The 24,659-nt window shown below is 30.1% G+C and overlaps 1 protein-coding gene across 1 annotated transcript in view; it reads left to right on the top strand.

Annotated features, from left to right (window-relative positions):
* Nucleotides 1-208: 208 nt before the first annotated feature.
* Ir84a (Ionotropic receptor 84a) overlaps nucleotides 209-24,659 on the top strand; it is an 81,558-nt gene continuing 57,107 nt past the window's right edge. The window contains exons 1-6 of the mRNA XM_065509826.1: nucleotides 209-807; nucleotides 7,189-7,369; nucleotides 7,506-7,642; nucleotides 8,089-8,256; nucleotides 13,768-13,969; nucleotides 14,063-14,492. Of these exons, the coding sequence (XP_065365898.1) occupies nucleotides 209-807; nucleotides 7,189-7,369; nucleotides 7,506-7,642; nucleotides 8,089-8,256; nucleotides 13,768-13,969; nucleotides 14,063-14,492 (1,717 nt within the window). The remainder of the gene's footprint in view (nucleotides 808-7,188; nucleotides 7,370-7,505; nucleotides 7,643-8,088; nucleotides 8,257-13,767; nucleotides 13,970-14,062; nucleotides 14,493-24,659) is intronic.

Raw genomic sequence — 24,659 nt, 5'->3', positions numbered from 1 at the left:
GTAATGATGGTGGTCGTTACACAAACATACTTGAAATGAAACAATAACAAATTGAACAAAACAAAAAGTGTCCAACCAACCAAACAGCCATTCAGCCAGCCAACAAACACCCTTAGCTCTACCATCAGCTGCATATAAAATAATATAAAAACCAAACATCAAACAATAGTGCAGTGTCAGAACGTTAAACAAGAACAACAACAACAACATGTATTTAAGCGGATCTAAAGTAATTGCAATATTGTGTATCACAACCGCAATCTCTTCTGGCATAGAAGTGTTAACACAAGTGCAACAGCGAAACTTCATCAATAACGAAAACAAGAACATCATCAGCAACAAAACCACTTCTTATGAATTAAACGTATTAAATGAATTTCTTGATTATAATCAGTTACAACGTGCCATCATTATTTACACATCATCATCCGCGACCACTTTAAAGGAGCGCACACAAAGATGCCCGGATAATGTTGTTAAGGATAACTTTGTACAATTGCCATTAATTCGAAAATTAACAGAAAATTATCACATACAATTTGTAAATACTTTATCCGCCAATAACACTGAATATTTATTTCAATCATTTATGCGCGGCATAGTGGTCTTTATGAAATATGTAGCCGCAGATAACGGAAAAGAAATGATTTTAAAATTGGTTTCGATGCGAGAGAAATTTAATAAGTCGTTAGTGTGGCTGGTGTTAATGGAGGATTTGGAAAATCCTGTGGCAAGTATACGAGAGCACTTGGGTTATTTAAACATAATGATGGATGCTGATGTTACAGTGGCTGTTTATCGTAAGGAGTAAGTATTTTTGATATTTATCTGTGTTTCCTTGCAAATACTGTTTTCATTCTTAATAAAGTTCCAAAATTAAAGTATTGACAACCAAAAAAAAACTTTCGTCTGTGCCGAATTTTATATAATACGAATTCAGTACGGACATTTCATGTAAAACTTTTATTTGGTCGATTCAATTTGATTAATATTATGCTTTGTTTTACCATAAAATATTGGTGGTAAAATTTATCTTGCTATATTTGTCCATTTTAACGTTATCGGGAACAAAATACATGCAGTGTGAAGTCCTAATAAAGCTCTTGATCAAAACTTTTTACCGGTTCCAATCTATTTGAATATTTTTCTGACACATAACATAGCTATTAGCAATAAGTATTTCTGAAAATTCCATTTTCTATGTGTACGTATTCTACTTGTAGGCCACATCTTTCTTTTATTGTTTTTAAACGTCGCACAGTGGTATGAGAAAAAAAAATGATGGAAATAAATCTGTAACTTCTAAACCCTTAGTCCGATTGGAATGAAATTTGACATGCGCACAGAAGAAGTGTTGTCGAGTATAAGTTTTGAACTTTGACCACATAGCCCCACCACGGGTGCGGCCAGGGTTCCCCAAAGTAGGACACCTCGGGTATGTTCAGTTTTTAAAACGATCCTATTTCTTCGGCTGTGTTCCGGTTTCAAAACGATCACATATGTAGAATCTCCTCGTCGAGCACTATCAATTATCTGTTATAACTTAGGAGATATTCGCATTTAAATATTAAATTTTTAACATTTTTACCAACCATACTCCAGTTTTTTGATAACAGCAGGTCCAAATATATCCCGATTTTCTCCATTTTTATTATATAGGTCTAACAACAAATCTATATATCAAATAAAGAAAGAATTTACCTAAAAAAATGGGATATTTTAGTTTTTAGGCTATAATATCCATACCAGGGGCGGGGTTATCGGAACCCTTTACAAAATAATTAAGAACATATTGAGCCATCTAAAATGGATTACTATATTTTGATATCGACTATGCGATTTGAGAATTTTTGTACTAAAGTTGAATTTTACATAAAAAATATGCGTTTTTTGAATGGACCTGGTCCCCTCGATGTTAAAAATTTTAAACTTTTTTTTCCATTTAAAACATTCGATGTAAAGTTAGCTTTTCAAAGGGTATAAATTCTTTATGCAGCCTTTCAGAAATTTTTTAAATAACTTAAAAAGAATAAAAGTACTTGTATACCAAAAAAAATAGCGAAAAATCGCCGTTTTAAATTTTTTTAAATTCAAATGCATGTAACTTTGGACTCAGTCATGATTTTGAAACAATTCTTTCTATATTTGATATATAAATTTATTGTTAGTCTAATAAAAGCCAAATGGAGAAAATCGGGAAATATTTGGAACCGCTGTTATCAAAAAACTGGAGTAGGGTGGGCAAAAATTATGAAAATTTAATTTTCAAATGCGAATATCTCCTAAGTTATTAGAGATAATTGATAGCTACGACGAGGTTTTTAGCATCGCACAGTGGTATAGAAAAAAAGAGGAAAATAAATCTGTAATTTCTAACCGGTTAGCCCGGTTTGAATGGAATTTCACATGCGCAAAGAGGAAGAGTTTTCGAGTTTAAGTTTTGAATTTAGACCTCATTGGCCAGCCAGGAGCTCGCCCAGGGGTCCACAAATTAGGACACCTCGGGTATGTTATATTTTTAAAACGATCATATTTCTTCGTTTGTGTTCCGATATTCGCATTTGAAAATTAAATTTTCAGAATATTTATCCACTCTACTCCAGTTTTTTCATAACAGGAATAAATACGATCGTTTTGTAAATGTAACATAACCGAGGTGTCCTACTTTGGAGACCCCTGGCCGCGAAGGGAGCACTGCTAGTGGACTTGGTGTGAATGCTGGGAAAACTGAGTTTGTGCTTTTTTCAAGAAGTTACAAAATCCCCTCGTTCCTATTAACACGCCTTGACGGATTCTAACTTATGCTCACGAATAGTGCTAAGTATTTGGGAATTATTCTGGATTCTAAGCTATTCTGGAACCCAAATATACACGCGAAAGCGTCCAAGGCGTCTATCGCCATTTATGCCTGTAAAAGGGACATTGAGAAGACCTTGATAATAAGCCATAGGAATGCGAAATGGCTTTTTGACATGGTGGTAAAGCCCATACTAATATATGGAGCACTAGTATGATGGAAGGCTCTAAGTAAATCTACCTACTGTGTCTTGCGAATCTCTGCACTAATGATTACGGGTGCGCAACGAAGCACTCCATCTCGTGCTCTGTTTCTTATGATGCACAATTGCCCATAAATTCGGCGGTTAGGCACTGTGGGAGCATGAAGGTCTGGTACCGGCCATGCGTCTATTTTGGAAAGTGTACCTTATCTCCCTGTTAACATTGACTACTGCACTCGTTGGCAGGCGAGTTACCTTTTTCTAGGAACTGGGCTAGTTGGGGTGAATTGTGGCTTCTATATTCCACATTTTCAGAAAGCTACATGATCAATGTAGTGTAATTGAAATTGAAATTTCAGCGTTCAAAAGGGCAGTAGACTGAATAAAGTACTATAGGAATTAAGTGTGAATATCCGAATCTATACTGACAGTAAGCCTGCTATCAAATCCCTAACTTTCGTCTACTCGATATCCAGATTGGTACATGAATTCCGGGTATCTCTTAACGAGATGGCGAGACATTCTAACCTGCAGTTTTCTGTATGCCGGGTTACCCTGGTATACATGACAGTAATATTGCGAATGAACTGGCTAAAAGAGGCTCACGTCTACAAGTTGATCAGATCGATATTCTGGGCGGTTTTCTGCTATCCTGCTGTAAATCACTCATACAGCGTAAATTATTTGAGTCTGCTCCGCTCAGATGGTCTAAATTTAAAAATTGCACGATATCGAGGCACACATGACCCATTTTTAACCATCATAGGTCAATGTCCCTCAAGGAGCTATCATGTGCTAGGCTGCTAGCTCTGATATCAGTATTTACTGGGCACTGCTTGATTGGTGTGCATGCAGTACAATGACTTATGAAGACGTTGCCATGACGAAGACGAGGAGGAAACGGTTGAACATCTCCTCTGTCTTTGCCCTGCTCTATTGGGGGCTTGGACTGCGACAATAGTTAGTTCTTTTCTGCACGGTCTAGCTGATCTATCTACTAGGGTATTCGAATTATTCGATTTTTCTCTTGTTCGAATAAAACGAATAATTCGAATAAGAGATTTTAACTTGTTCGAATAATTCGATCACACGTTTAAAATTAATCGAATTATTCGAATAATTTATTTTTTTTTTAAAAAAGTAAAGAATGAAGTTTTGTTGTCGGTTTTTTAATATTTTATTGTTAAAGTAAAACAAAAAAAAACGTTAAAGTTAACAATTCAAGTACTGATAATGTTAAAAAACATTCGAAAACAAAGTCCATCATTAAATTTTCAACAGAAATATTCTGATCAGATTAACTCCCGAACAATCTACAAAACTAGTCAATTGTTTTGTAGATTAGTATCCGTTTTGGAGCTATGGTTTAAAAAATTTTATCTACTTAGTTGGACATGATCCTGAACTCAAATACAATATAAACGTATTAAGAACTTTTTATGTCGTTCATTAATACGGATTTTAAATGGAGTAACTAATTCTTTAGTAAATTAATTATTTACAATTTCTAAATTATTTATAACAAGTTGTATATACATCAAGCTCTATCAACGTTGCCGAATCTTTGCTTAATAAAGTGGTCTTGGGTAATTACACAATAAAGGGAATCTGTCCAAAGTTTGATATCATTGTCAGTGAACGTGGCTAATTTGAAGTCAGGCAGTGCATGATTGACGCATTTATAAATACGCAAAAAGTTTATTACAATGTTAGACAAAGATGTTCAACGATGTTCAAAATCATGTATAAAACGAACTCCATTCTTTTCTTGCAACAAAACGTTAGTTTGAATTATTTGTGTTTATCATTCGATTTATTAAATATTTTGCAACGGTTAATAACATCACTTATACATATTTTAAGATCATGGCTTTCATCTATTTCAATGCAATCATTATAAATGTCATCCTCAATATCACTTTCGACGACCGTTTCAAAATCAAATTCTCCATCACATTCAACTCCACTTTAATCTAAGTTAAAATTTTGATTATTAATTGCGATTCTTCTAATATTTCGCCAGCTAAATAACAAATATTTTGTTCCGTACCTTTTATTTTCATTGGTTTAAGTCCTAAGTTAAAAATTTTTGAAAGATTTGTTTTTAGAATTGTAACTTCGTGCAGTAATATTTATATATTTATAGAAGCAGCTATCGGAACACTCATCTACAGTGATCGAAAATCCCTTTGTCTTTAGCTATTTGTCGAATTTCAGAAACAATACAATTTTTGTGAGTCACTATTACTTATTTAAATTTGAAATTATGAAAAATTTTAAGCAATTTAATAAATTTAAATATATATGAACATTTATTCGTTTTATTCGATTATTCTACATAAAATTGTTCGAATTATTCGTTATTCGAAAATGGCCATTTTTAAATTGTTCGAATAATTATTCGTAAGAAATTATTCGATTAATCGAACGATCATTAGTCGAATGAATACCCTACTATCTACTGTGGATGTCAGGAAGATAGTTTCTTTTAATTGGGCGTCAGGTTGATTCAGCATTGAACCCATTCCCGATATGTGAAGGACCTCTTGAGGACATGAGCATGATCCTTAGGGTACCACAAAGGGACCAATTCATGGACCCAATATAACCTAACCTAATTTACGGAGAAGCATTGTCGGTGATTCAACCTTAAATTTTATAAATGTGGTGGCATTCCGGCTGGATCCAATGAATTCAAAAAATTAGTACGATAATTGACGGCTTGTTCTTCGTTTATTACTATGCCAATCGATTTGTATTTCATTCTTTCTTCAGGTAGTTTCAATTGAATTTGATCATTAAGATTGTTGATATCACAATTTGTTGGTTCCAAAATTACACAGCCAATCCGAATTTTTGTGGTAGTTTGACTTGGGATTACCTTATCGACTACGACTTGAAAATTGTGGCAGGATCAATTGCAATTTTCGATATCCAACATTTGTTTTGAGAATGTTTAGGCAGAAGGGTATTGCAGCAAATGCACACTCACGCTGCACCTAATGTGTTATATTTTGGAAAAAAATGACAAAAATTGTATGTCTTGAGTTACAAAATAATTATTATGATAGATATCCCACTTGCATCCCACTAACCGACCAAAAACATAAGTTTTAGTTTGAGCCAAAAAAAAATTAAAAAAAGGTCCATTTAAAAAAAGAAGTCAAAAAAAATGTTTGATTTTGAAAAAAAAGTAAAAAATTTTATGTTTTGAGTTACAAAACATTTATTTTGATAGATATCCAACTTTCATTGCACTGAGCGACCAAATAGGTCTTCAAGGAAAATATCTAATGTGCTGTTTTTCTATAGCGAATGAGCGTTTTGAGTGGACGTTTTACATGTATTTTGTTTTTGTTACAATAACAAAACACATGTTAAATTTCCACTCAAAGTACTCGTTCGCTATAGAAAAACAGCACATGAGCTTTATTTTGAGAAAAAAATCAAAAAAGTTTTTGATTTCGGAAAAAAAAATTCAAATTTTTTTTATTTGTTTTTAAATTTCTTTTATCGAAAGATTGAGAAATAACTATCCAAACTATTTTGGACATATTTTGCTAAGAACAATAGGTAATAAGTTACATGGATGAGAAAAAAACTAACTCAGAGAGTTCTCCAACGATTGAAACATTGTTTCTGAATTACTATCCAATAGAACTAACCATGGTGAAAATTTCATACCGTTCGGAATACATCGATTTCAAAATTTGGTTCACTTGACATGAAATCCCCCATATACAGAATTCTAAAAGCACCGTTTGATGAACGTAAATGTACCATAAAGTCTCCCTTTTTGGTACTTTTATAACATTAAGTCTCCTATCATTGATACTTGCTTTACTCAAAAGAATATTTTTTAACTAAGTTATACATAATATGTGGATAATGTATAATTTGTATTTATATAATTTATGTATAATTTAATATATTAAAAAAGTCGGTGCTGAATATAAAGAAATATTAAAAACAATACGACTTCCATCACACAATAATTGTAGCATATTTGTTTAGTCAATTTAACACTATTTATGATTACATATTTGAAGAAACTTTTAAATTTTATGTACAAAACATATTATGAATGAATTTTTCAAACAATTTTCTCAAATATTTAGATTTTGTTGCAATCTTAAGTCTAATTAATACAATATTCAGCATAATTTTCTTTCTAATCCTTTTCTAGCAGGCCGATTTTAGATTTATATGATATATATAAAATTTGTCATGATTGCGGCTCTTCCTTGGAAGTTGAATACAAAGGGAAATGGTCTGCTGAAACAGGATTTAAAATATTGAATAAATTTCACTATGGTATTGCAATACGCAGAAATAATTTTAAAAATTTTTCAATTAAGGCATCCACAGCGGTAAGTTAGTAATTATTAACACAACTAAAAATAAGCAACAAAGTAAGTTATAAACAGAATGACAAACCACCCATATTTTTGGTGGTCGCTATACACATTTATTTGAATTAATTTATTGTTATGATTTCTATTTTAGATACTTAACAAACCAGCAAACCTCAACCTAACCGATTTTGAGTATCTCAATAATGACAAAGAATTTATGGAAGATGATGCTATGCAAAGGAAAACCTATCAAATGATGAAGCTTTTGGCAAATATGTTTAATTTCACGTAACTATTATTCTTGTAAAAGGCTGGCAAAATATGTTGATTTAAGCAAATGATAATTTAAAATAATAATTTCATAAAATTTTATCATGATTGAGGTAGCCATAATAAGTTGCGATATATATGATTTTAGTAAATAAGTATATGTTTCTGACAACCGTTTTTATGATGAAAGATTTACCACATTATGTCCATCTCGGGTATGGTTATCACAATCTGAGAACAACATATTATGATATAATGATAATTGTCATAAACATATATTTATTTATTACGATCATATATATGATTGTGATTATCATGTGGATGATTAATTTGACATATTATGGATACAGTAAACTTGTACTGAAAGACATATATTTGATGCAATTACCGTCATAAAACTACAAAATTTACCAGCTATTTTGAATTTTTGTAGTAACTTATTTAACTTAAATATTTGTTAACAGATATGATATATATTATAAAGACAAATGGGGTGCTGAAACAAATGGCAGTTGGTCTGGCGTTATTGGTCTCTTAGATAGACATCAAGTTGAATTATCTTTGTGCCCTTTAAGATATCTTATACATAGATTAAAAGCCTTTGATTATTCAAGAAATATACATACTGAAAAGTAAGTCATTGTAAGCTATAAATTTTTATTCTGAAATATAATTTATAATTACACTCTGCTACAAAATAACACATTTTTTCAGAACTTGAAAAGCGACGTAATGGGGGTTATAGGCATAGGTGAGGACATTCTAAACCCATTTGCAAAGATTTTGAAACGCCATCAAAATTTTGAGTTATTTTTTAAAAAAAATATTTTAGGGTAGGTCGTAGTACTTTAGTACAGTGCAACTTCGACAATCCGGACACATATAGTTTTAGGCTCGGTCGGATTATCGAGTTGTCCGGACTATAGCAGTGAACATTTTTGAAATAATCTGAGTGAATTAAAACATGAATTTACTCTTTTGGTGCATATATATTTTTTCAAAAACCAAAATTCCTCTAATTCTGAAATTTTCTGCTTATTTCATAACTTTTCTATTTCCTAAAAGAAATTTTTATATTCAGTCCAATTATGAATAAAAAATCTGCTGGAGTTTTTTCCCTTCTCCCATTTTTATTGAATTTGAATAGCAAAAATTGAAAAAGGGAAAAAAAAATTTCAATACATTATTTTGGTTCAAATGTTAACGGGTCCACATTATAGGTATACGAAATACATTTTTTTATCTTCTAATTATTTTTTTTTTCGAATCAAGGCTTTTGTAAAATATCCACTATTACTTTGAAGTTAGTGTGTTTTATGTTTGCGAAATTAGACAAACACGCTTACGAGGGAAATAACAGAAACTGAAGTAATGACAGTGCAAAATGTGAATCAAAGTGTGAACAACAAAACATTCGAGGTTAAAACGGTAAAACAACGGCATTTAATTTTTGTTCTTGCATAAAGAAACATTTGTCCGGATTCTGGAGGCAAAAATTTTATATTGTCCGAAACGTATAAGCGTCCGAATTATTGGAGTGACCGGACTGGCGCATGTCCGAACTGTCGAAGTTGCACTGTACTTCTAACTCACACATTTTTAGACCGATTTCAAAATTGTAAACAATTGTGAAGAGGCAAAGAATTAAGCTTTAATAAAATGTATGTTCCAATAAAATTGTATAAGAAAGGTATTCAATTAATCGGATTTCTGGTTTAATCGGTTAATCGAGCAAATAATTAATCGAGGTTTAGATTTATTCGGTTAATAATCGGTTAATTTAAAATTATTCGATTAACCGAATAATTTCTATTTTAATTTTAAATTGAAAATTCAACAACGAATTTTGTGTACAAAAACATAAAAAACAGCAAATAAGGCATTTGAGATCATTTTTGTAAACATATCGCTTATTTGCAACAACGTCATAACTCAAAATCCGTGTTTTTTGAACTGAGTAATACAAAATATAATCTTTCATATATTTTTATCAGTTTTCAAAAAAGTCAATTGTTTTTTGTGTTAGAGTGTTTTTTAGTTGTAAACATCAAAATTAAAATTCATGTTTTCTCGTATAATTGATAAGTAAAAATTTGGGTTAAATACAGATTAGAAAGATATTAACATCTACTATTTATATTTCTGAAATCGCATGATTTGTTGAAAATTTATTTAAGAAATAGTAAAATGTCATAAAAAATTCAAAGACGTTTTTCTCGAAACGACTTTTTTGAATTATGACGTTGTTGCAGCAAATGAGCGATGTGTGAGTTTTTTAGGGTTTTAGAGAGAGATCTTCTGAAATATTGTTTTATAAAAATAATATAATTTAAACGATTTTTTTCTTTTGATTTAATAAAACTTTTCTTGGAAAAAAACTCTCTCGCTGATTGTATATGTTTCAGAAATCAAAAGCATGATAAATAATATTCCTTTTTGGATTGTTTTAGATTTTGATTAATTTAAGTTTCGTTTAGTTATGCTAAAAGACTAATTTCAAAAAAAATGTCGTCTATACATGTAAATACAAACAAAGTTTCAAAGACGTGTAAATTAAATATGTCAGTTGTTATACATACTCACTAATCATGTTTATTGGATGTTCAAAAGTATCTAATTTTAATTTGAAATTTGTATTTGAATTGAAAGTGAAAAATAAATACAAAAAATAATTTTAAAGTGCAAAAAAAAGGAATTTCGGTTAATCGGTTAATCGACACAAATTAATCGGTTTATTTGTTATTTGAAAATCGGCAATTTTAAATTATTCGAACAGTTAACCGTCCAAAATTAATCGGTTAACCGATTAACGGTTAATCGATTGAATACTCTAGTTTATATACAAAATTAAAAATAGTTTTTTTTTTTTTTTGAAAAAAGGAAATTTTGTATATCTTAATTGTAGTGGATGATTGTAAGTTTAAAACAGCAGCACTTAGCGATTGACCTTGAGACCTTTATGAACCAATCAGCATTTACTAAAGTAGAAATATACTTGGCTGATATGAAATCGAAAACTGAAACTGAAATATCGAATAAGCAAATTATTTCATTATTAATTATTTTTTAATAGAGTGGTTGTAAAAAAAAGTACCAAAAACAGGGATCAATTAATCCCCTTATATGTTCAAATTTCTAAAAAGTTCCAAAATCAGTTTGAAATTTTTTTATATATAATTTCGCCGCACAAAACATTCCACTTATTTATTGCATACATTCAGATTATGTTGGGTTTTTGGTTCTAAATTTATTAGTTATGGAGATATAGAGTTACCGATTTTATCAGTTTCTTCTAGTTTTTACCCTCTTAAAATTTGAATTTCCAAAATCACTTCTCGGGAGAAGTGCCTACAAACAAAATTTTAAGACACGCAAATTTTCAAAAATTCAAAATTTTAAAAAATATGTAAGAGAGCTATATTCGGCCGAATCTTATATACCCTTCACCAAATTATACTTCAAAATACAAATTTTAAATATTTTTAGGTAAACAAAATTTATTTTTTCCAAAGTTGTTTTTTTAATTTCTTGGAAAAAAAAAATTTTCGAACTGTTATTTTAATTTTAAAATATTTCTTTTAAATTAAATTTTTTTTTTTAGTTTTAAAACAATTTTTTTTTGGTGAAAAAAAAATTCGGGTTAAAAAATTTTTCTTCCGATTTTGACCCATTGTAGGTCCAACTTACAATGGTCGTATATACATCGTTGCAAAGGTCTTTGAAATATCTATCATTAGATATTAGGTTATTCAATCGATTAACCGTTAATCGGTTAACCGATTAATTTTGGACGGTTAACTGTTCGAATAATTTAATATTTCCGATTTTCAAATAACAAATAAACCGATTAATTTGTGTCGATTAACCGAAATTCCTTTTTTTGCACTATACAATTTTTTTTTGTATTTATTTTTCCCTTTCAATTCAAATACAAATTTCATATTAAAATTAGATATTTTTTGAACATCCAATAAACGTGATTAGTGAGTATGTATAACAACTGACATATTTAATTTACATGTCTTTGAAACTTTGTTTTTATTTACATGTATAGACGAAACTTTTTTTTTGAAATGAGTCTTTTATCATAACTAAGTGAAACTATTAAATTAATCAATATCTAAAACAATCCAAAATGGAATATTCTTGATTTCTCCAATATATACAATCAGCGAGAGAGTTTTTTTCCAAGAAAAGTTTTATTAAATTTAAAGAAAAAATCGTTTAAATTATATTCTTTTTATAAAAGATTATTTTAGAAGATCTCACTAAAACCTTAAAAAACTCACACATCGCTCATTTGCTGCAACAACGTCATAATTCAAAAAAGGCGTTTCGAGAAAAACGTCTTTGAATGTTTTATGACATTTTAATATTTCTTAAATAAATTTTCAACAAATCATGCGATTTGAGAAATATAAATAGTAGATGTTAATATCTTTCTAATCTGTATTTAACCCAAATTTTTATTTATCAAATATACGAGAAAACATGAATTTTAATTTTGATGATTACAACAAAAAAACACTCTCACACAAAAAATAATTTACTTTTTTGAAAAATGATAAAACTACATGAAAGATTATAGAACGGCGCATATTTTGTATTACAAAGTTCAAAAAACACGGATTTTGAGTTATGACGTTGTTGCAGCAAATAGCCGATATGTTTACAAAAATTATCTCAAATATGTACCTTAATTGCCGTTTTTTATGTTCTTGTACACAAAATTTGTTGTATTTTCAATTTAAAATAAAAATAGAAATTATTGGGTTAATCGAATAATTTTAAATTAACCGAATAAATCTAAACCTCGATTAATTATTTGCTCGATTAACCGATTAAACCAGAAACGCGATTAATTGAATATCCTATTAGATATCCATATTGTCTATATTAATGACTTGGTAATCCAGATATAGGTCAAAAATAGGTAAAAAATCGAGGTTGTCCTGGTTTTTTCCTCATATCTCAGTCATTTGTGGACCGATTTAGCTGATCTTAAACATGTAACTTCTCTGCAAGAATTATTGAAGATTTGGATCCTGAAGATATCTGGGGTCCTTAGAAAATTGATTTCAACAGACAGACGGCCAGACAGATAGCGGACATGGCTTAATCGACTGCTCTATTTATAAGGATCCAGAATATATATACTTTTTAGGGTCGGAAAATTATATTGTGGAAATTACAAACGGAATGGCAAACTTATATATGGTTAGCTAAAATGCATAAAGACATAAGTAGCAAAAATATAATTTTACAGGAGAAGCAAAAAACTTTGTAAAATGAAAACTACAAATATGTTTAACGAAGTTTTTTCGAATTTCACTTTAAGCACTCTGACAAATTTTTGATCGAAGAAGTGTAACGATATACCCTTCTCACGTAGGTAAAGTGTATACAAATTTGTATGAGAAAATTCGAAAATCAGCTTTAAGAATGGACCTAATGCGTTTTTTTAGGTGTCTAAAACCATCTTCAAAAAATTTCCTTTCAAATGAAACAGGCTTGTTTTTTATTCTTGTGCGCTGGGGTAAAAAATACTAAAAATGGTGTTAATGAAAAGTTGAATAACTTTTAAAATATTTATCCGATTTGAATAATTAAAATATTTGTATAAATTTTTGAAAGCTTTCATATCAAAATAAGCAATGAAAAGCGCCTAAAATCAAAAAAAATGATAAATTCTGTTTTTCTTTTAGATATTCTTAACAATAACAATATTTATAACTTACAAATGTATGAAAAAAGTGAACGTAATTTTAAAGCTTAATTAGTTTTCATTCCAAAACCATTAAAAAATTTAAAGTCGAACAAAAACTGACTAAGCTACAGGTCGATAAATTGATGAATATCACTGAAAACGGTTTTTTTAAAATAACTTTTAAATTTGAGGGTGTTTCTGATACTGTTGGACAAAATTTGTAATGTACTCAGCAAGATCTATAACCTACGCTGGGACGTTTTCCAAGTTTGTTTTCATCGTAGCACCGTGTTATATAATTAATGTTTTCAGAACTCATGAAATAATCTATAATTTACTAATCATATTTCTTTTATTTTTTTATTTCAATATTGCTGCTTTGTTATTGTAACTGTTCTCTTACATTTTCTTTCATTACAACAAACTCATCAACTAGAATACATTTTCTTTTTCGCCATCCCAAACGCTCAAGTATTCGCAATATATTCGTGGAGCCATTAGCTGATGTTGTATGGTGGTGTGTTTTGGCCTTAATTGTTGTTACGATACTCTTGTTGACCATACATGTGCATACAGAATACAAACTATTTGCGAAATTGCAAAGACAACATCAACAACAGCAGCAGCAGCAGCATCAAGTTGCCGAAAACAATGCTGATGCTACTGTTACTGATGGTAGAGTTGAAAGTGCCGCAATACAATTTCAATTTCATACTAACCTGGCGATGGAGAACCATTTCGATTTCATTGTTTTCTGCATTATGGAGGCCATACTAATGCAGGGTCCAACACCAGAATTATTTCGCTGTAATTCAACACGTCTACTTGTAGTGAGCGTATCTATATTTTCAATTCTCCTAATGCAATTCTATGGGGCATTCATTGTTAGCTCATTACTGTCAGAGCCACCACGTACCATTACCAATCTACAGGCTTTGTACAACAGTAGCCTGGAGTTGGGCATGGAAAATGTATCATATAATTATGAAGTTTTTATCAACAGCACAAATCCTTTGGTACGCAATCTGTACAAATATCGTATTTGCAATAAACATACAAATCATCATAATATAATGACGCTGGCAGAGGGTGTCAAACGGATTGGTAAGGGAAATTTTGCATTTCATGTGGCCATCGATCGAGCATATCGTCTGCTGACAAGTGAGTATAATTGAATAGAATTTCCCATAAAAAGCCTAAATATTTTAATTATAATTCCAGTAAATTAGCTACATAATTTGGTGTATTGTTTTAGTTCATGTATTTAACAAATTGTTAAATTTTACTAAATTGTATTCACTAATGAAATCTGTTGTGTTTTTGTGTGTGTGAAATCGTTTGAGCATTTAAATTGATTATACTTTAATAATTTATTATTTATTATTAATATTCTTTCTATTAATAATAATAATGCAATTTTATTACAATTTTAAATGTGTATTTCATTTTGATCATATTTAAAATAAACGCTTCACTTTTCTGTTTTAATTATTTTAAATGTATTTATGGCATTTCAGTCATGTGTTTGTTTATATTTATGGGTTTAAATTATTCTTTTATATCTGTGTGTATCTGTGTGTTTTTGTGTAAATTATAAAATACCGCCATTGACAATTGAATGATTTTTCATGCGATCACGTTTTTAACGTTTTAAATAATATTTATTGTTAACAATAAAACAAAAGAAATACAATTAATTTATATTTAATGCCCTACAGAAGTGTTTGTATATTATATAGATAAATTGTTGTATTTGCTAGGGATATACATTAAAGGATTTAACATTTTGGTATTTAAAATCAGCAAAATCGCTCCATATATAGATGAATTTCCATGCTCAATGGACTCCTTCAAAACGGAATTGAAATATGAGAACCTCTGTACATTTTTTTCTAAGAACCAATAAGACCAAAATCTTTTTCAAATGATTTTTCTATTCACTATTAACTTTTTCCGGTTTAGTGGTCACTTTTCTAACCACCTTTTCTAGAGTCTATAAACAATTTTTGGTGACATCTATTGGCATTTTGCTAAACAATTACAATTTTTTAAATCATCGTTTAAATATTTTTGTAAAACTTTGCCGTCAGGTTGCTCTGTTTAGATTAATATATTAATTTGAAAATATTGTAAACTGCAGTTTTTCTAAGGGGTTTACCCGCATTCAATAAAAAAAGTCAGAGTGTTTATTGTTCATAAAATTCAAAGTTACTTTGTTATTTAGTGTTTGTTTGGTTGGGTTATGCTAACAAAGTAGTATTTTATTCTATATTCTTTGATAAATAATGTTAGTAATAAGGTGGTTAGATTACTAACCACTGTCACTGAAATAGGTTTTATATAAAGTATATCTCTACATAATTTTATGTTATTTTGTAAGGATGCCGCTTGTACTCAATGAACATTAAATTGAAGATATTTAGCTTGAAGGTATACCTTCGGATTCGAATGTGTCTGCAGTCTTGAACCCGTCGAAGAAGAGTATTATTAGAAGCAAGTCGACATAGGGTAGCAGGGGGATCATGCGCCATAGGGGCACATCTGCCATCACCGCATAACTTAAAAACCGAGTAATCGATTTTGTTACATTATCAAGTTATGTATTCTTTTATCGATTGTTTGAAAGTTTAATTTTACATATGATGTGAGCCAGACGCGATTAATGGTTTTTCAACAAGCTATGAAAATATTCCAGCTTGCGAATTTTTTGTGCTAACTTCTTTAGTTTTTGTGATGCAAAAAAGATTTTGATTGGTGCTAGAATGTCAATAGTAGTGAACAATAAGTGACAATAATTTTTTCGGTCATTTAATTTGAAGTATGAAAAAAATGTATTTTAAACCTCAAAACTTCCCCTGGGGCACATACGCCAGATACAAGGAATCCCTGTGATTTAGAGAAAAATGTTGATAAAATATACAAAAAATCAGTCACAATTTGCTTAAACTTTTTTTGCTAAGTTATGTGAAATAAACAATAAATATCTAGTTTATTATACTTTGTTTTGTGAATTAAGGTATAAAACAATAAAATACGATTATATTTTTTGATTTTTTTGTCTTATTTAACAAATGACAAATCTGTTCCATCCCTATGGCGTATTTATCCCATGGGTGGGGTGGTTTTCCCGTTTTTGGTCAGTCTAGAAATGTTAAAAAAATATGTATATTAAGATGAGATAGGAAAAATTCAAATGATCAAAATTAAAGCCAATATATCTAAGTATCCGAAACAAGAAAATAATTAAGAATATGTATTGTGGTTTTAATTTGAGAACGCCTCAAAAAAAAGTTGCGTATGGTCCCCCTTCTACCCTAACTTCGATGCTCCAATTAAAAAATGATGTTAAAATGTAATAAAATTTTGCTAATGCTTCTGTTAGTGACTTATCTACCCAAACTGCTGTGGTGGAACCAAAATGTGATTTGGATTGGAAGAGCTGGTTGATTACACAGAAGGTTTGGGTATACCAAATAATATAAAAGAGTTGGAGAATATCCCACCTAAACAGCTATTTCGTTAGTTTTGCTCAGAATATTTATCATAATTATTTCTAATGCCAAACGCCATAGTGGTTAATAAACTAACCACCTTATTCCATAAAAAGCTTGAACCCTAATTAAAGTAAAAATTCAATTGTTTAGATTATAAACTTATACATATAAAACTGCAGCTGAAATAGATAACTCCAAACGACACACAATGGTTTAGAAACGTTTTTTTTTTTGGAAATAATTCTGTATCATGGGAAGTATAGGAGATATTGTTACGAAATTTCACATGATTGGAGTTTGATCAGCTTTCTAGCGCTAATGGGAGCCAGTGCGTGGCCCCGCAAAGTTGGTCACCTCGGGTCTAAAATTTTTCAAAAAAAAAAACGCCAAAAATTCTATTTTCCGAATTCCTTGAGAAGATCTATAAAAAAATTAGTTGAAGAGATATTTAGGTTTATTGATTTATTTTTTAAGATATGGCGGGACTACCGATTGTCCAAATTTATTTTTAAGATATCACCTCTATTGACGATAAAATTCTAAATATAATAAAAAAACCTGCTAACACTTATCTCGTTCCTAGAAAAATTTACACGCAACCAGAGTACAAGATTATTTATTTTTTCTTTTTTAGAAAAAAATTTTCTTCGGGACTATATAAAATTTTCATATGACCCGGAAAGAAAACTTAATGCGAAAGCGTGTACAGTCAAATTTGACTCCGTTAAGTGGACCTGGTCCTCAACAGGCCTATCCAAACTTAGCAAATTTTTTAAAAAAAATTAGGTTTGAGTAAAAAATTCTAAAAAGGCAATTCACCGATCCTCGTAAAGGCTCCACATTTGTATAACCCTATATGTTTCTCAAATACATACAGAGTTTAGTTATTATCACATGGTAAATAACGTCACACATTTTCCCCGTTTTAGGAATTTCGGTATTTTCAAATAAAAAATGTCAAAAATTGTAATGCCATTGATTTAAGGGCATTTAGGTCTACATTGGTTCCAAATTTTGTTATAATATCTTTAACTGTTAAAATTTTAATTAAAATTTTATATTTTTCTTCAAAGAAAATCACCATATGATAATTTGTTTAGTTTTTAAGGTAAATGTCATTCGAAAAACTCATAAAGTTATTTCATTTCACTAAACTGTTAAACTTCAAGTCGTAAGTACCAACTATTTGTACAAAATGCTTATATTTATTCATCAGGAGCTTCACAAACCTTGCTCCCTTTGAAAAATTTTTACGTTTTTTCATACATTGCATGCAAAATCGGGTTTATATCACTCGATTAACCGGTTTTATAAATTGTGGACTAAAATTATAAATCTCATGTTTTGCTGACTTTTTTATATTCATTGTATACACATTATATAAAATATTTGGTCTGATTTGAAACCTTAACTGTTGATATAGAAAATACTCCTTTTACGATACAATTTTTTAAGAATTACAATGATTCTAAGTATTATAGGACGACGCGTCGCGACGTTTTTACTTAAAAACTTTTTCAGAATCAATTGCACATAATGAAGCTATTAAAAATTTAAATTCCGCATAATTCTAGAAGTTAAGCTAAATCTTACTAATGATTCATTATAAACTTAGGGATGATTTTACCAAACGTTAAATTAAATTTGGTGTATATATCTTAAAAACTAATTTAATTAATCATTTCGTTAGCTTAGTGTACAAAATGCTAAGTCAATTTTCAGAATTATTACAGAAGAGACAAAAATGTTCTAAAATCCTTGATTTTATATATTTTTGAAATCTGTTAATGGAGTTTTATTACTTATTTGTTATGATTTATAATGAGAAATAATCACAGTTAAGAAGAAGTGATTTTGCATCTTATAGGCTTGTTGGCATAATTCCTTGAATTCAAATAAAGTCATAAACAGAAATCCAATGGTGTTAAATCAAACGATCTTGGGAATCAATTCTGATCACTTAATTGGTTGAGAGCTACTTGAATTCTTAACACTACATTTCGTTTAAAACAATTTTGGCAACTTGGAAAAAAATCATATACCTGTCAAAACCCTATATTACCAGCAATATCACCAACATTCATATACCGAACTGAACTACAATCTGCAATACAGAGAGAGAGAGCATTAACATTATCCATCAGTAAATATAAAAATTATTTTGCATTTGGCTTTTGTAGCAGCACATAAATTTAAAGATAGTTTCCGTCGGTTTAAGTATATTTAACAAAAGAATGAAATATGTTTGCCTGGAAGCATTGCAAATATTTTATAAATTGACTTTGTGGGGATTTCTCGTTTTTTTTAATTAATAAATAAATCAACAAACAATCATATGCCACATGCTACTAAATGATACAAAAGCAATCGAAGTGTTTATTAAAAAGTTTACTGTATACAGCAAAAATTAATCATACGCCATGATGAACTGGTAAATTATAAACATACATATGGATAATTGTATATGTTTTATCTTTGCGTTTATATTAGAGTGGCACTTATGAGTATTATGCAGTTTTTGAGATTCCAAGATGATTCCAAGGCATAAAATTGTTAGCCAGCTAAATCGGATAAAGTTTAGAGATTGTACATTTTCAAAATAGCAATATTTAGCAATGGTTTATGGGGTTCAGAAGTGGAGATATAGACAGCGACCAACCAGGCCATCCAAAAAAGTTTGAAGTCCATGATGATTGTTGTAAAACTCAACAAGAATTTGCAAAATTATTATTTTTATAAACGGAAATGGTGCTCGAAATTCATTTCTGAGCTACGGTTTCTTCAGAAAAGTTTCTTGGAATGTCCCATAGAACAAGAATCGCGATGCGGCTTTGTAGCAAAAAATTCTACCCACCCTAATAAATATGTGTGTATGTATTTGGGTTAACCGGGAAATTAAAAAAAGAAATCAATAATTATTTTATGTTATGTGTATTTTTCTATTGTCTTAATTAAAATTGAAATTATGGTAAACAATTCATTATTAGTTTGTTTGAATTTTAACGAAAGTTGCAGTTTGATTAAAATTGCTTGAAATTTGTATAGCATCTATGTAGAGAATAAATATAGTTGTACATGTTTACCATAACCTTTAAACGTTTTTATTAGTTTTTTTAACAATATTATGGTCAATGTAATTATATATATAATTGCGGTCACCATATTTTTTTTTAATTACCATTCATATCATTTTAACAATGATATATATGATTGTAGTAATAATGTATATGTTTGTGACAACCATGTTTATGATGTAATACTTGATCTTATTGTATTGTTCTAGGATTAAGATTATCATACTCTGAGATCAACATATTATGATATAATGATTCATAATTAACATGATAGCAATAAACATATATTTATTTACAAATCATCATATATATAAGTGTATCAATGTGAATGGTAACTTAAACATATTATGGGTACGGCAATTATATAAATATTTACAATGACAATAACATTGTTAAAAAACATTTAAACATTTTGAAGTGGTTATGGTAAACATGTTCAACAATATTTTGTCTCTGGGTGAAGATTGATCCATACTGTACATCATTATAATCTACACCAGGATATTATGAGTTTTTGCTTATGTTTGTAAATATGTATAATCTAAAGAATACCGATCGACTCGGAATCAGTTTTTGATGTCCGTCCGTCCGTCTGTCCGTCTGTCTATCTGGCTGTCCATGTAAACTTGTGCGCAAAGTACAGATCGCAATTTCGAAGATTTTTTAAAAAAATTTGACATATGGGCAATTCCACGAGAATGATAACCATGACTGAAAAAAATCAAAACCCTTTTTATACCCTACACCACCATAGTGGGGAGGGTATTATGCGTTTGTGCAGATGTTTGTAACGCCCAAAAATATTAGTCTAACACCCACCTTAAAGTATACCGATCGACTTAGAATCACTTTCTGAGTCGATTAAGCGATGTCCGTCCGTACGTCTGGTCGGCTGGCTGGCTGGCTGTCCATGTAAACATTGTGCGCAGAGTACAGGTCGCAATTTTGAAGATATTTGGTACATATTATTTTTTCGGCTCAAGGACCAAGCCTATTGAAACTGGCTGAAATCGGTCCACTATTTCACCTAGCCCCCATACAAATGTCCTCCCGAAATTGGACTTCATCGGTCATAAATGTTTAATTTATATATGTATCTCCACAAATTCCGCTTCAAATAAGTTTTATATACACAAAATTCATGTCACCAAATTTTGTTACGATCGGTCCATAATTATTCATAGCTCCCATATAGACCCGCTTCCGAAAATCACTTTAACGTGCATAAATCGCTTAAAAATTTTGGTAAACACACAAAATTCAACATTGTTAACTTTAATATAGACATAAATCACACGACCTAATTTCATGGTGATCGGTTCATAATTGGTCATAGCCCCCATATAACCCCACTTCCGAAAATCACTCAAAAATATAAATTATTGAAATTTTAAAAGAAAAATTTGTTTTGCTCTTTTACTTAGTGTAGGGTATTATATGGTCGGGCTTGACCGACAATACTTTCTTACTTGTTTTGTATGATGATTTGAATAGGAGAAAACAAAAGTAACTAAATAGTTACTATGTGAAAGTATTAAGACAACATTTTTAGGGCAAAAATAAGAGTTTAAACTTATATATATTTAATTTTTTCATTCAATTGGTATGTTTTAGGCTAAGATTGCGGTGAAAACTGATTCTGATTATTTTTTTTGCTATTATCAACTTGTATATGAGGGGCTTATAGCACAAGGGATTCAAGTGACTAATGCTTAATAATGAGAAAAATGAGGTTAAAGTTAATTTTCAATACAAAATGTTAGATGCTATCTGGAATATTGCTTTTTAATTGATAGAGATCCTGAGATATATTTTAATCTAACACGATAAAAAATTTACCATATTTTACATATACAAATACCCAAAAATTACCTTTGAAGTGAGGAAAGTCGCACTTATACCCCTTGTGCTTTAATTTTTTTTCAAAGTTCTGAATTACCTAATAAGAAAACAATATAGACTCAATTTTTTTTAATAACATTTTATTAAGAAAATCTTTTATGTTTCTTTGTTACATTTTTTAGTCGTCATAATCAGATTCCATGACATCATCGGGGTCATCCTCACCTTGACTTTCGATTCTTTCCGGAATTTATTCCATTCTATCGTGAGGAAATGCTTTAAACCATTTATGGTAAATTGGTGGTATATAGCAAGGAAGATCTTGTATTGTTTTGACGCTGTTTTTTGGAGGAAGTTGTGGTAGTAACTACACGATTCGGGCAACATTTCGAGCTTTTATATTTTATTTGGTGAAGTTTTCTTGCACATTCATAAGATCATCTTTGTATGAGATGATCATATTCAGAAAATTCATCAATATTATTTTCAGATTCACTTATTTTTAATGATTTTACGTACCATAAATAATAAAAAATCAACAATTATTAATATACTCGATTCCATTATTTTATGTTACTTTTTCTTTTTTGGAAAATAATTTACAAAGGTATTTGAAACAGTTATTTTGATAACAAGTGATGGAATTAATCGCTAGATTTTCACTCATCTGAATTCACTAAATCAGTCCATGTGAAAAATTAATTTTAATATTTGCTTAGAACACAAGGGGTTTAAGTGCTCATGTACCCCTAGTGCTCCAACCGAAACAGGTATTTTAATGACAAGTGCCACAATTGGTCGCCATATCTCGCTAACGGATGAGAATCCCACATTCAACTCTTGTGCTATGAACTTGTCTGAACTTTACTTACTAACTCCATATGTTAACTCAATTTGCGAAAAAAAGGCACTTGAACAACTTGTGCTCTAAGCCCCTCATATATTTTCTATTTATTATACCCTACACCACCATAGTGGGGAGGGTATTATGCGTTTGTGCAGATGTTTGTAACGCCCAAAAATATTAGTCTAACACCCACCTTAAAGTATACCGATCGATTTAGAATCACTTTCTGAGTCGATTAAACGATGTCCGTCCGTCCGTCCGTCCGTCTGGTTGGCTGGCTGTCCATGTAAACCTTGTGCGCAGAGTACAGGTCGCAATTTTGAAGATATTTCGATCAAATTTGGTACATATTACTTTTTCGGCCCAAGGACCAAGCCTATTGAAACTGGCTGAAATCGGTACATTATTTCACCTAGCCCCCATACAAATGTCCCCTCGAAATTGGACTATATCGGTCATAAATGTTTAATTTATCTATGTATCTACACAAATTTCGCTCCAAATAAGTTTTATATATACAAAATTCATGTCAGCAAATTTTGTTACGATGGGTCCATAATTAGTCATAGCTCCCATATAGACCCGCTTCCGAAAATCACTTTAACGTGCATAAATCACTTAAAAATGTTGGTATACACACAAAATTCAACATAAATTACTTTCATATAGACATAAATCACACGACCTAATTTTATGGTGATCGGTCCATAATTGATCATAGCTCCCATTTAAGGCCCCTTCGAAAAATCACTCAAAAATATAAATTATTGATATTTTAAAAGAAAAATATTTTTACTCATTTACTTGGTGTAGGGTATTATATGGTCGGGCTTGACCGACCATACTTTCTTACTTGTTTTTTTTTTAGTTTTTGTATACAATGTTTTACTATAAGAAAAAATTCTTTCACGTACGGTATGTCACGTACGATATTTAATTTCATTTATTATAATATCATCCACTGATTATTTTTATTTAAATATTACAGACTGTAAAGAAAAAATATTTCGTTTAGTGCAACAATGAAAACATAACGCCTCTCACGATTCTCAAAATTTTTGCATATCTCCACATGTACTTCAAAATTACTTACGTTTTATGTCACGTGCTATATACCCTTATTTCGCTCGATATTTTGGACAACAATGTTTCAAAAGTTCGTATTATTTTTTTAAAAATAAAGTACCGCCTGTATGGAGCATAAACAGCAAAATAATGTTTCAGATATTCTTATTTTTGCAAAATCTATTTCACTCTATAGGAGTACTAATGTCACGTACGATGACATGTCCTCTACACCTTAACATTTTTAGTGGATCGATTCATAATTACCATACACCCAGCGAAAAAATGAACACATCCGTGTACAATTTGACACCATTCGGTGTCAATAGTGTATAAATTTCGTATGTGTACAAATTGTACACGAACGGTGTCAATTTGACAACGAAAAAATTACACCATTCCGTTGCCGAATTGACACCATCCGTTGTCGATTTGACAACGTTCGTGTACGATTTTATAACAGACCGTTGACAATTTGTCACCGTGAGTGTACGATTTGACATCAGATCGTTGTCAATTTGACTCCATAAGTTGTCGACTTGATACCGTTCGTGTACGATGTGACACCTGACAATTTTTCCTTTCTATTTTTTTGGTAATTAATATAAATAATTTCTTTATTTTTTACATTTTTTTAATACAATACTTATAAATACTTAAATATTAAATAAATATAAAAACCATAGAGACGAGACACTCCGATTTGTAAAACAAAATTACAACAAATCATATGTCTAATACAACAACAAAATACATTGACTAGCATGTATTTTATTTTTGCCAGAGATAGGTTTTTGACAACAAACAATTACTTCTCGTCTCTATGTTACCCTATGATAAAAACTATCACCCCAACTATGAAAGAAATTTTAAAGTTAATTTTTGTTAAAGTCGACTTTATTTTAAAATAGAACTTTTGTTTTTATTTGAAAAAAGCTTTAAAAAAAATATTTTCAAATGAATGTAAATAAAAAAAAAGAAATTTCAAAAAATTAAAAAAAAAATG

This window comes from Calliphora vicina, chromosome 1, assembly GCF_958450345.1.
Source record: "Calliphora vicina chromosome 1, idCalVici1.1, whole genome shotgun sequence".
Classification (NCBI taxonomy): Eukaryota; Metazoa; Arthropoda; class Insecta; order Diptera; family Calliphoridae; genus Calliphora; species Calliphora vicina.
This window is presented reverse-complemented; position numbering and strand designations above follow the sequence as displayed.